The sequence below is a fragment of the Gracilinanus agilis genome, chromosome 5 (genome assembly GCF_016433145.1).
Source record: "Gracilinanus agilis isolate LMUSP501 chromosome 5, AgileGrace, whole genome shotgun sequence".
Classification (NCBI taxonomy): domain Eukaryota; kingdom Metazoa; phylum Chordata; class Mammalia; order Didelphimorphia; family Didelphidae; genus Gracilinanus; species Gracilinanus agilis.
Window position 1 is genome coordinate 121,559,766 of NC_058134.1, and position 13,579 is coordinate 121,573,344.

The following is a 13,579-nucleotide window of genomic DNA, read 5'->3' on the forward strand; positions in this document are numbered from 1 at the left end:
AAGTATGAATATTCTTGACTATCCTGTGCAAATACAGGTAAATATAGGCCAAATAAAATGAACATCCCATGCCTTTTCAGAAAACGAAGTTATTACCACATAACTTATTACCATAGTAGGGCTAATTGTTCTTTCATTTGTGAGTTAAGACCTATTTATTCAGTAAACAATGGTTGGTTGGTATCTACTCTGCACAATACTTTTTGTTAAAACACCCTAGGGAAGCCTTCCATGTATGAGACTTTATATATAATACTACCCTCAAGGGACTTAGAAAGCATTGTGAGTTTTAAAAATTCAAATAGATATCAGGGTGGGTTTGATAAGAACATCTTGGGAATTAAAAGGCCACCTCTGGGAAAGCACTAATGCTAACATCTTATAGCTCTTCATGATATAAGCAAATAGATGCTTACAAAAATTCCTATGTGGACACACAAATGAAAAATAGCATATATAGATTGAGCCAAGGTGTACCATTGATCAGTAGGATTCAGAGCTACAAACATCCTCAAGCTTTTTTTTAACTCCCTTTAACATCTACTTAAAAACAGTCCTAGTGTTCCTTAGATATCCAGAATGCAAAGGAGTGAACCACTGCACAAGGGACCATCAATAAGAGACCCATCTCCATCTCCAGCCTGGAAATTCTCAGGGACATAATACAGTGCCACAGAAAAAGAATCAAAGGGTTGACAACTAGAGGTCTGCTGGACATTCATTAATTCTTATGAGGTAGGAGCCACTTAGCTGGCATCCTGCTTCATGAATATCATAGAACCTTACAGATCAAACATATCTAGTCTGACCAGTACCTGAAGAAGAATCCCCTGTGCAATAAACCAGACAAGTGTTCATCTAACCTAGGTTTGAAGACCTTTGGTGAGAAGGAACCCAGCAACTTCCAAGTATAGTCAATCTCGCGTTGGAATACGTTGGAATAATCAGTATTAAATTTTTCATTATCTTGAGCCTAAATTTGCCTCTTTGCAAATAAAGTTCCTTTGCTTCTAAAAAAAATGATAAATAAATGCTAGCTAATATATATATATATATACACGTGTGTGTATAGAGATATAATAGCCAGCATTTTTATATTTACACACATATATACACACACATCTCTGCCTTTCTCCCTCACTGCTTCCTTCCTTTGCCTCTCCCTTGCCTTGGGGGAAGCACTGCCTCCCACCCTCAGCCACCAGCCATTATCCTGGGACATAAGCTGCCAGGACTGAAGACCCAGAAAAGGAAGATCTTGCCCCTAACATGTCAAATGGTTTAACATCAGAAGTTAGATGTGATTGTATCCCTGGAAATGACAATAAAAAAGAGGCTCTAACAACTGCTTTACCCAGAGGACCACAGAACCTTTCCATCTGACTTTCAGGATGGAAGAAGGGAATGGGAGAGACCAGGGTGGGGGGGAAGGGAGAGAGGGGGAGAGAGAGGAGGGATGGAAAGAGAAAGGCAGACAGACAGACAGAGAGACAAAGAGGGAAAGGGGGAAAGAAAAGAAGAGGGGGGAAATAGAGGGGAAGAGGGAGAGAAAAAGAGAGGAGAGAGATGGGGGGTTGGGGGAAAGGGGAGAGAAGAGAAGAGAAAGGAAGGGAGAGAGCAGGAAAGAGAGCTCATTTTATTCTCAAAACAACCCTGGGGGGTACTGTTGGCAGGCAGAAGTTAAGTGACTTTCCCACGGTCACACAGCTCCTCAGTGTCTGAGGATGAATTGGAACTTGGATGTTCCCTCTGCACCACAGTGCCTGTGTCTAGCAGAGGGAGATTATTACTTATTCAGGCACAAACTTTTTCCTCTCTCAATAAAGCTAAGCTGCTTAAGGACAGGAGCTGTCTTATTTGTTGCCTTTCCCCTCCTAGGGTCAGACACATGGCAGGTGCTTGAGGGAAATAAGTGAATGCAGATATAGCCTCTAAGCTAGTCTTGAAGCCCGGGCAGGTTTTTTTTTCCCCCAAACACTGAACTGGTGTCACCACCCCCACATCCTGGAAGTGGAGGAGGAGAAGGATCCTGAGACCAAGCCACTGAAGTCTACGATTTTAAGCCTCTTTTTTATTGTCATTTCCAGAGATACAATTTTAAGGGAATGGCTATGGAGAATGTGGACATCTTTGCTAAAACCTCAGCAGAGATACCACGAGGACTCCTTTTAAAACTAAAAGGATAAGTTTAGGAAAAGCCAAATAAGGTGCTCCTTCACACAATAAATTTAAGGAACTTATTATCCCAAGGGGAAGAATTTTCTTTAAAAGGCTTTTGTTTTCTTCGGTACATTCTAACCAAAGTTGGATACTAGTAAGAGCAGTGAATAAACACTTTGGGAAAAAGAAAATATGAACTGATCCCAAGTGTCTGGATATATGGATGGATGACAGATCCTGATCAGATTAAAGGAAGCCAAGAATGTTTGGTCCCATCACAGGACTCAGAGCTATGAGGAACGTTGTGGGTCATGTACTATAATCTCTTTAATTTGTAGATAAGGAACCCAAGACTCAGAGAGGGAAAGCAACCTGCCCAAAGCAGCATAGCTAGGAAGCAGCAGGGCTGAGATGCAAACCCAACTCCTCACACTCCAAAGTCAATGCTCTTTGTAACTCACTGAGTAAAGTGCGTGCCTGAGCCGGGAAGTCCAGAGGATTCATCCTATCTCTGGCACACACAGCTCTGTGATTTTGGACAAGTTGAAATTAAAACGAATATGTTTTCTTTTTCTTTTTTTTTTCCACTAAAAACCCTTACCTTCCATCTTAGCATCAATATGGTATATTGGTTCTAAGGCAGAAAAGTGCAAAGCATTCAAAATAAAAAGCCATGTGGATTAAATGTCTCGCCCGGGGCCACACAGCTAAGAAGTGTCCTGAGGCCACATTTGAACTCAGGACCTCCCATCACTAGGCCTGGTTCTCTATCCACTGAACCACCTAGTCACACCTCCCAAATAGATGTTTTCAAAATATTTATTTATTAATTCATTTTAAAGTAATAATGTTTGCTGCTCAGGGACCTCAGCAACTCTGAGAGAGAGTTCCACTACACAAGTTCCTTAAGCCAATTAAATCATAGGTCTGGTTAAGAAAACCCAACCACTGAAAATTCACTTAAATAAACTAACTTATTAAACACCTATTATTTCTTCTTAATGAGAGCTTCCTCCCTACATTAACAAAACCACAACTCTAGGTACAATTTAAGAAAAAGTTTAACTCCATAAAAAGATGAAAAAGCATCTGCCCTGAAGGGATGCCGACACCAGGGAGAGGGGCAGCTGCCCTCCACCATAGTGAAACTCAGAACCTCTGGTTGGGTCAGTGCTCATCCCCAGCCTCACCTTGGTAGAAGATGCTCAAGCCTTTGTATGTGAAGAACCTGCCCGAAGACTTCCAGGAGTGGAGTTCTGGGGAGAGCTGTGGAGGAGGGATGTGCAGGTAGACGGCCAGAAGTGGGATACCCAGGAGGCCCACCTGGATCCACCACTCCTTCATCCTGGGGGGAGAGCAGAGACCTACCATGAGCCACACAGGGGATCCTGAAGGCCTCCCAAGGAAGGCTGGGAGGAAGCCGACTACAGATCATGGGCCACGAACGGTTCTGAAGTCTGTGGCAAGTCACGTGCCACATTGGCACATGTTTTTCTTTGCATCTCTACACTGAGGCAAGATGGAGATCTGCCTTTATTATGCAACATTTCCTCTGACTCTGGGTGACTCTGATGACTTGTTTCAAAACAAAACCAAAAAAGAGCCTATAGTCAAAGGGCCACAGCACTGGAGCCGGCCCCTGCATTTACAGATTGAGGAAACTGAGGCTGAGGAAGATAAAAGGACTTGTCTAAGGTCACACAGACAGGCAATTTGAATTCAGGCTATCTGACCCCAGGGCCAGGGCTCTTTTTCCAGTAGCATACTCCCAGATGAGAAGGACCTGTTTACTGAAAGCAAAAGGACTTCAGGGAAACATTTTCACCAAGTCTTTCAAGGAAAAAATAGCATCATTTCACCTTCGGCTTACATTATTGGCTCATAAATCTCTCCCTTCTCCCTGTAATATGTCTCCTAAAAGGGAAAAGATATCAAATGCTGAATAGTCTTAAAATAAGAGCTATATCTATAATATACATCAATATAGAAAGGCCTTATCTCAGCTATTCTCAAATGTTTTAGTCTCAGGGCCTCTTGACATTTCAAAAATTGTTGAGAACCCCAAAGAGCTCTTATATCTCTCAATATTTACCATATTCAAGATTAGAATGGATATGTCTAAAAATATTTAATTCATTTTAAAACAATAACAAATCCATTACAAGTCAACCTAAATAATATGCTTTTATGAAAAACTACTATATTGTCCCAAGTTAAAAAAAACTACTGGGAAAAGTGGCATTGTTTTTCATATTTTGAAGATCTCTTGAATGTCTAGCTTATTAGAACACAGCTAGATTCCCATATCTACTTCTGCCTTTATTCTGTTGTAAGATATGGTTTCACTGAAGCATATGAAGGAAATCTGACCTCCCAGAGATAGGGAGTTGGCAGAGGAATATTTTAATAGACAAACCAGACCACTTGGGAGGGCTCTAAGTTACCCATACCCACCCAAATGTCTGATAACTACACTTTGAAAACCATTGCCCTATATCATCCCAATCAATCAACAAGCACTTATTAAATATCAACTATGTGCCAGGCACTATAGCAGGGGCTTGACATACACAAAGACAAAAATGAATCTAGTCTGACTTAAAGGAGCTTATAGTATAGCCAGGGAATACAATGATAGACAGATGGAAGGATGGATGGATGGATGGATGGATGGATGGATGGATGGATGGAAGGAAGGAGGGAGGGAAGGAAGGAGGAGGAGAGAGGGGGGAGAGAAGGAAAGAAGGATGAATGGAGGGAAGGAAGGAGGGGAAAGGGGAGAGGGGGTAGAGAGAGAAGGAGGAAGGAAGGAAGGAGGAAGGAAGGAAGGAAGGGAGGAAGGAAGGAAAGGAGGGAGGGAGGGAGGGAGGGAGGAAAAAAGAAAAGAAAGATTTAGAGGGAGAAGCAGTGACACTTAGGGTTGGGAGAGATGAGTAAGTAGAAGGTGGTGTTTGACATGAGTCCTGAAGAAAACAAGGAATTCTAAGATAGAGGTGAAGAGTTTATGTTCTGTAACTAATTATTTATGCCATGATGGGAGGAAATAGGACAAAAACAAGCTACCCAATTAGGGAATTGGCTGTGTTACTTATCCTAAAGTAAGCAGCTTTGGAATGACCCAGAGTAACTAATCTCTTGGGGAGTCTGGGTTGTGGATTGTGGCTGTCTTTTATTGGCTTACTCTTAAGGAACTTCTATTCACCAAGTTTCTTAGGCTTTCCCAAAAGCAAAGCTGAGACGCTGAATAATCCCAGATGACACTCAATGCACCCGTGGGAGTTGAGTAGACCTTGGAAGGTAACTCAAGAGCAAAAATCAAGTTTCTCTGGTCTCCCCTGGATAGCTATAGTTCCTAGTGCACTTGTAAACAATACTGATTCAGTCCCAGATTCTTACTATTTAGGGGACAGGAAATAATGGGAGTAATCATAACAACAGTAATGATAATAATTCACATTCAAAGAGGTCTTTAGGATCACAGGAGAATAAATTTAGAGCTAGAAGGGACCTTGAAGGCCACTGAGTCCAACCCCTTCATTTTATAGCTGACAAAGAAATCGAAGACTGATTAAGTGTCCAGTCACACAAGTAGCAAGTGTCATTTCAAGGATACAAAGGCAGTACCTCTAACTCCAAAACCAGTGCTCTTCTCACCATCCCACACTAACTGCCACAGGGCAATAGTCCTTTGAGGTAGGTAGCCCCAGGACTGTTTCTCCTACTTTACAGGGGAGCTCTGAGCAGATATCTCCCAAAGCTATGTTGCTAGTAAGTGGCAGACTAGAATGTGAACCCCCATCTCCCAATTCAGGCAAGCAAACTCATTGAACAGTTGGGAGCTCATTTAGGCACAGCAACTACTGGGTGCTCTCCAAACCTTCAGGACCTGTCTACCTTATACATGGGCACACACACAGCTGTCCAGAAGAGAGAGCTACAAATAAAAAGAAACAAAATGTTACCACCCTGTTAAAAAAAATCTCAATGCACACACACCCTTCCACCAAAAAAATTCAACTGGAATCCACAACCACCACCACTGCAAATTCAATTGTGTTCAAATTCTATTTGGAGTAAGGGGGAAAAAAACAACTTTTATATAAAGTCACCATTTGCCTTGCTTTAGAATCCCAGTTCAGGATTTTCCACTGGCACTTAGGTAAATCAATCAGCCAATAAGCATAAGTACTTACTTAAGAGCTAGGCATGGCCTTGAACTATGGTAGGGAGGCAGATAAAAATGAAACCATCCCTGTGCTCCTTAATCAAAAGTTTCTGAGGATGGCTCTGGGGTAATCATTTCCTGTCTCTCAGTCTTAAGTTTCCCAACCTATACAATGGACAAAATTTGCCTCAATACAAAGAGGAAAGTCAATATACCCCATCCTGTGGGCAATAAGAAAATCCCTGGAAATTCAAGTACACAAGCATGCTGTAATTAGATTCATAACTATCCACCTAGCGACAACAGGCATCCATCACATGTTTGGTTATGGATGTTTGTGAGCTCCCTGTCAGATGAAGTGAAGAAAACCCCAAAGTTTAAATGTTAGTTCCCCTAAGGCAACCTCACATTGCACCATTCTTTAGCATTGCAACATCCTAACTACTCACTCACTGGTTTCTGCAGCAAGCCCCAAAATGGGGAGATATTAAAAGAGAAACACTGGAGGCAGGGAAGAAAAAGGTGGCTCATCTTCTGCACCCATCACTGTCCTCATCTCTGGTGGGTAAAGATCCGCCAGCCTCCAAGTCCCTATTTCTGATTCAGAACTCTCCTCTCCACTCCAATCCCTGCCAATCAATCCATGATAACTTCAATATTTGCATTAATGTGGCCTCAACAGCCTGGGCTTCCAGTTTATCAACTTCTTCAACTGCCATGACCTCCAATTCTATCCCAGCTACCCATAGGGTGCTCACTCCTAAGGCTTTACATCACTCAAAACTGTTCTTCCTTCATGATCTTAAACTCTGAGATTCCCCCTTTGTAGTTATAACTTCCAATACAGCCACCTCTCCCTAGATTTCCTTCCTCTTAAACCTCTCTCTCTCATACCTTCACAGGAACCTCCAATCTTCTCCCAGTTTATCTTTTCTCTGAGCTCCTCTCCTTTCACAGTCTGGTCCCTACAGTTCAATCTTACACTGAGAAGTGCCCCCACTGTCCTTCTTCCATTCATAGCCTGCTAATCTCCAATTCTGAGTTATTTCCAGAATCTCTCCCCAAGTTGCTAAATAAACATCACTGGCATAATTTTATCAAACAGCTTAGTAGACCATCTTTGTCTAAAAATTCATGATGGCAATTTTTTTTATTCATCCCTAAATGAATCTCATCATCTTGGCTCTTCCAGATTTTTTTTCACTCTCTTCTGATCCCCAAATTCAATGGGAAAAGCTAGTTTATCCATCGCAAAGTGTCTCATCTCCCTCAAATTTTACCAGTCCTCTGTACTGCTCCAATCTCTGAGAAAGAAGTGATCCTCCTTACTTGCTTAGATTAACCCTTCTAAAATATGCTTGATTCTATCTCTTCTGAGGGTTTGCCCTGTGGATCATTTTTTCCCACTCCCCATTTTCAATCTCCTCTCATCTAATGGCTCCTTCTCTACATCTACAAACCTGCTTAGGTCTCATCTATTCTTTAAAAAGTCTTTGCTTGATTACCATTCTTTTTAAACTATTGGCCTATATCTCTTCTGCTTGGCACTTACTGCCTCCAATTTGTCACTATGGGCTTCCTTCTCATCTCCTGAATTCTATTTCTTGCTCTACTCTGATGAAATGCTATTCTCATGGGTTAGCAAAGATCTTATTTTCTAAATTTGATCTTTCCTCAGTTCTTATCTCCCCCAACTTCCCTACAGCTTTTGACATTCAAGATTTCTCTCTGACACCATTCTCTCCTGGTTCTCCTCCTGACCTACTTCCCTGATGACTTTACTGGTCATGGATGTTCTCTAGGTTTCTGAGCCAGCATTTTCTTCCTTCTCTATACTCTCTCCTTTAGCCTATATAGGTTTAATTAATATCTCTATATTGCTGACTCCTCAAGTCAATTCCACTTATTGGTAAAGCTACTTCAGAAACTAACTCTTCTGAGCTTCAGTTTTCTCATCAATAAAGTGGAGATAATAATCTTGGTTTGACCTGTCTCATGGTACCATTGTGGAGAGAGAGGTCCTGCATTTGTATCTTTGATGCCAAGAGATGCCTCTATCTGGATATATAACCTCCATCTCCAATTCAATGTGTCCAAAATGGAATTCATTATTACCCCACACCCAGTTCTTCTATGTTCCCCATTTTCATCCTAAGGGTCCTAACATCCTCCCAAGTTAACAGACACTTTAGAATCCCAGACTTCTCACTATCCTAATTTTGGAGTCTGTTTCTATCCCTTCACACAACTACCACTCTGATTCAGGCTCTCATCACCTCTAGCCTAGAATACTTGTTGAAGTTTGGTCTTTGTTATTTGTTTTGGTCAGACCTGTACTCTTTTATCAGGGTAGGGAATGCCCATCCTCTACCAAAGCAGACAAATTCTCTGCAACTTAAGAGAGTAGCTAGGAACACTGTGAGGCTGGGCCAGTTGCCCAGGGTCATTCAGCCAATGTGTGCCAGAGGTAGTACCTCCCAGGTCTTGACAAGAAGCCAAGTCTCTACCAGTCACTTCTTCCACAAAGTCTCTCCAAGTACTGCAACAGCCTCTTAAATCCATCCTCCATGCTGCTGCCACAATAACTTTCTTACAGATGTGACAGAGGCACCCCTCTCCCCTTGAAAAGTCTCACTGGGTGGGGCAGCTAGATGGCTCAATGGATAGAGAGGGAGACCCAGAGATGGGAGGTCCTAGAATTAATCTGGCCTCAGACACTTCTTAGCTATGTGACCCTGGGCAAATTACTTAACTCCAACTGCCTACTTTTACTGCTCTTCTCCCTTGGAACCAATACTTAGTATCCATTCTAAAACAGAAGGTTTAAAAAAAAAAAAAGAAAGAAAGAAAGCTCTTGTTGGCTCCCAAGTCTAAGATAAAATATGAACTCTATTCTATCTTTTCAGCTTTATTCACATTACATAAATTCTAGATTCCAGACAAAGTTCACTATTGGTTATTCCTATAATCAGGTATGTGTGTTGAGGCCAGCTAAAACCCTTGCTGAGTGTTAAATGTTTCAATGTATTTCCCTTCCTTTCCTTCTCCCACACTTCCTCCCTCCCTAAATCAATGCTGGATTTACTACTTTATTAAGAAAGTGATGAAGGAAATGTAAACAATGATCAAATCTTTAAAAAAAATTTCAGAGAGCCACTTGTAAGACATCAGTCCATCTATTCAGCCTTCCATTTTCTGCATCCCTGAATTCAACCAGACACTAGCCTCTTCCCATGGCTGGAATAAGTTCTCCCTCTTCTCAGTTTCATCTCTCAGAATTTTTACCTTCCTTCAAGACTGAGCTCCAAAGTCACCTCTTCCAAGCAGTTTTCTCTGATCTCCTCGGCTTTAAGTACTTTTCCCCACCTCAAATTACCTTGTATTTGCTTATCTGTAGACCTGTTCTACCCCCAGTAGGGTGTAAGAAGAGAACAAGGACAGCTTCCTTTTCCACCTTGTATCCCTAGTGCCTTGTAGGAACTTAATAAGTGTGGATGGAATCAAACCAAATTGAATTCAGAGGTGGGTGATTTCAGTATTGCTGATCCCTCCCACTTCAGTGTCAATCAATTCTTTCCATCCCACACCCTATGTCTTATTAGTTGGTCTTTCAGAGGTGCCGGGGTCAAAAATATTAACAACAATAACAATTTGATAGGCAACCCTCTCTAGTGAGATAATCCCAAATTGGCAAGACCAATTCTCAAAGGACAGATATACAACACAGTCCATGTCCTGACCCTGAATAACTGGTATTACTGTAATCCTGCATAGTATTACTAAATACCAGCAGCAATATCATTTCACACGCCCCTTAGCATTATCACACACATTCCATATCTCACCCACCCTTCTGCCCTTGCCAAGAAGCAGTTTATAGCTAGAGTGTAAGTGTATTATCCAGCCAAGAAGACAGAAGCTATCCCAGATCTAGCAACAAGGAAGGGAAAGAGGGAGGGAGGGAGGCAGAAAGAAAAGGAAAGGAAGGAAGAAGGAGGAGTGAAGGAGGAAAGTAGGCAGAAGGAAAGAGGAAGGGAGGGAGGAAAGGGAAGGTAATGGGAGAGAGATAGAAGGCAACGGATAAAGGGAGGAGAGGAGAAAAGAAAAGGGGGCAGAGAGAGAAGGGAAGAAAGGGTTTAGGCAGGTAAGTAGGGGTGCAGGCAGGAAGCAAGGAGGAGAGCAGGAGGTAGGCAAGCGGGGGGAGGGGAGCAGGCAGGTAGTTCGGCAAGTAAGCAGAGACAGGCAGCAGGATGGTGGTCTACGGCGCCACTCAGCTCCTCCAGATAGCAGCTCTCCGAGATCAGAGGAGGGCTCGGGCAGCTCCCGCCCGCCCCTCCGTCCTCAGGTGGATGATTCCGCGTGACGCCACACTGGGCGCGCCCGCCTCCCCCCAACCCCACGCAGACGCCCGGGGTCTTTCTACCCCGTGGAGCTCCGGCGCTACCCCTCCGGCCAAAGTGACCCTGGCTTGGGGCGGGCGGCAACTGCCCCCCAACCCCTCCGGTGTCTCGACCCCTGTGTATTACGCCGCGGTCCCGGGAACGTTCTAGTAGCGCTTCCAGCGGTTCTTCTAGCCCGGAGCCCCTTCAGACAGCTTACCTGAGCTCAGGTCCAACCCCTGCGCCCAGGGCTGTCCATGCCCCAGCCGGGCGCCGCCTTGCGCACGCGCCGCCCGCCGCCGCCGCCCCCGGGAAAAGCCGAAAAGCTTCTCCGCGGACTTTGCGCCCAGTCCCAGGGCGCGAGCCTGATGAAGCCACCGAGCACCGGGTTGCGGGGATAGAGCGTCCAGGCGGGGGCCCGGCTCTCCCAGGTCTCCCTACCAGACGCCTTCTTCCTCCTTTGGGTCACCGAACGACGGCGCCACCTAGGGGAAATGCGAAGCTGTAGCATGCCCTGGATTTAGCGCTTATTGAAAATGATCATGCACAGTCAATTAATTATAACTAGGATTTAGGACTGGAAAGACCCGTGCTTTAAGGTTTGCAAAACGCTTCACAAATGTGACCTCATTGTGTACAAAAGATAACCCTGGGTTGCTATTATTATCTCCATCTCACTTTTGAGGAAATTGAGGTAGACAGAAGACTAGTCCAGGGTCACAAGGCTGATAAGTATCTGAATCAGGATTAGAATTCCGGTATTTCAGACCCCAGGCACCGCAGTGTAACTTTGGTGGTGACTGAGCCCAACCCCCTCATTTTACAGAAAGGGAAACTAAGGCCCAGAAGGCTAAAGTGACTTGCCCTATGGTTACACAAATTAGCAAATAGGTCACAGAAAATAGCAGAGCAAGGTAACTTCAACATTTGTGTTTAAAACCCAATTGTTGATTGCACTTTGAAAGGTTTAAGATATTTTAGCAAGTAAGTAAAATTTTGTGAAATTCACAGAGAAAATTTTCTTTTTTAAAAGTTACAAAATCAAAGGTTGCTAAAGATAAGAGATCTTCGACTTAAGGTCCAGCGCTCCACTGTGCACCAGCTACCTAGAACTTCAGAAGCCCCCAGAGGTCATCTTATCCAATCCCCTTATTTTATGAATGAAGAAACTAAGGTCCAAAAAATTTAAGCGATTTGCTCAAGTTCTGTAAATTCAGGTAATGTCAGAGACAGGAGTTGAAAACTCATCCTTCGACTCCAAAACCACTTTTTCTACTGTACGGACTTTCCTCCCTTCTCATCTCTGCCTCTTGGAAGCCTTAAGCTCTTGTCAAGGCTCAGCTCAAGTGCTCTTCCTAAAAGGGGTCTTTCCCGAGTTCCCCAGTTGTAAGCAATCACAATCCCCTCTCCTTCTTTCTTCCTTCCTTCCTTCCTTCCTTCCTTCCTTCCTTCCTTCCTTCCTTCCTTCCTTCCTTCCTTCCTTCCTTCCTTCCTATTTTATTCCCCTCCCTCTAACAGAATGTAAACTCCTGGAGGGGGTTTAGGCTTTCATATCTGTCTTTGTATTCTGGGCACCTTGCACCTAGTAGGCACTTAATAAATGCTTACTGAATTAGGGATTAGCTTCAACACACAGCTAGCAAGTGAAAAAGCAAGAAACTCAAATTCAGTTCTATGTGCCCAAATTATACCACTAATATGTCAGATACTTTTGGGTGCTAGAGATACAAAGGAAAAAAAATAGGAACATTCCTTCCTCCAAAGGAGTTTACTACATTCTGGGAGTAGGGGTATGGGCGGTGGGGTGGGACAGAGCTCAAGTCCAGAGTTTTTTCACACACACATTATCCTGGCCTGATCTCTGTTCTCCACAATGAGGGATATCAATTTCCACAGTCAATTGGTACCGCCAGCAAGGAAGCATAATAGCTGCAGTAAATTAAGATCCAGCTAAATATCTGTGCATTAAATTTAAATCTGAGGTAGTTTGGTGTAGAAGAAATGAATCAACCAATTAACAAGCGTTATGTGCTAGTGCCCTAAGAGCTGGGGCTGCAAAGACAAAAAATTAAAATCCCTTTTTTCAAAGAGCTGACATTCCATCCAGGGAGACAATATATACATATAGATGTATGTTCAGAATGGATAAAAATAAATACAGAGTGGATAAAATAGAATATATGCAATTTACAAAGTAGTTAGCAAAGAACCCCATACTTGGAATCCAAAGACCTTCATTTGACTCCCAGCTGACGCAGACCTTTGGCCAATCCCCTAGCTTCTCTAAGCCTGGTTCCTCTCCTGCAAAATGAGCATCATTAATACCTTTGCATTACCCATTTCCCAAGTGAGAAAAGTAGTAGTGTAGTGAGAAAAGCGCTAGAGACCTCGGAGAAAGGACAATTTACGAATCGGAGATAGCAGGTGGTTGTTGATAGCAATCACAGTGCTGCTATCCTAAAGACAGCCCCCACCTCATTCCGATAAAAGTTAATTTGCATATCCATTTAATATTAATCCTTTAATGTGAAGGTGTTAATTTTTTTAAAAAACAAATCTCTCCGGTTTGGGGAGGGGCTCCAGTTGTTCAGGGAGCTGAAAGCCCGAACTTCTTTTTCTCTCTCAGCACCTCAGGCCTCCTCTGTGCCCGCGCTCAGCCCGGGTGGATTTCCAAGTCCGGTCCCGGTCTTCCCGCGCCGGCAGGCACGAGCTGTGGCAGCGTGACAGCCACGCGGGCCCCAGCACACAAAGCCCGAGGCCAGCCCCGCGCTCCCAGCGGCGGCGTCTCGTGTTGCCCCTAGCAACCATTGAGCTGCGTCTCGGGCGGAGCGGACCGCACGCTTAGGCGGGAGTAAGAGGCGCCGCTGTTGGTCCG

General features: G+C 43.7%; 1 protein-coding gene across 1 annotated transcript in view; it reads right to left on the minus strand.

Moving 5' to 3' along the window:
* MEST overlaps positions 1–10,975 on the minus strand; it is a 30,459-nt gene extending 19,484 nt beyond the window's left edge. Inside the window, exons 1-2 of the mRNA XM_044679926.1 lie at positions 10,925–10,975; positions 3,351–3,505 (exon numbers count right to left, since the gene is read on the minus strand). Coding sequence (XP_044535861.1) covers positions 3,351–3,504 — 154 coding nt within the window. The 5' untranslated portion in view covers position 3,505; positions 10,925–10,975. The remainder of the gene's footprint in view (positions 1–3,350; positions 3,506–10,924) is intronic.
* Positions 10,976–13,579: the final 2,604 nt, after the last annotated feature.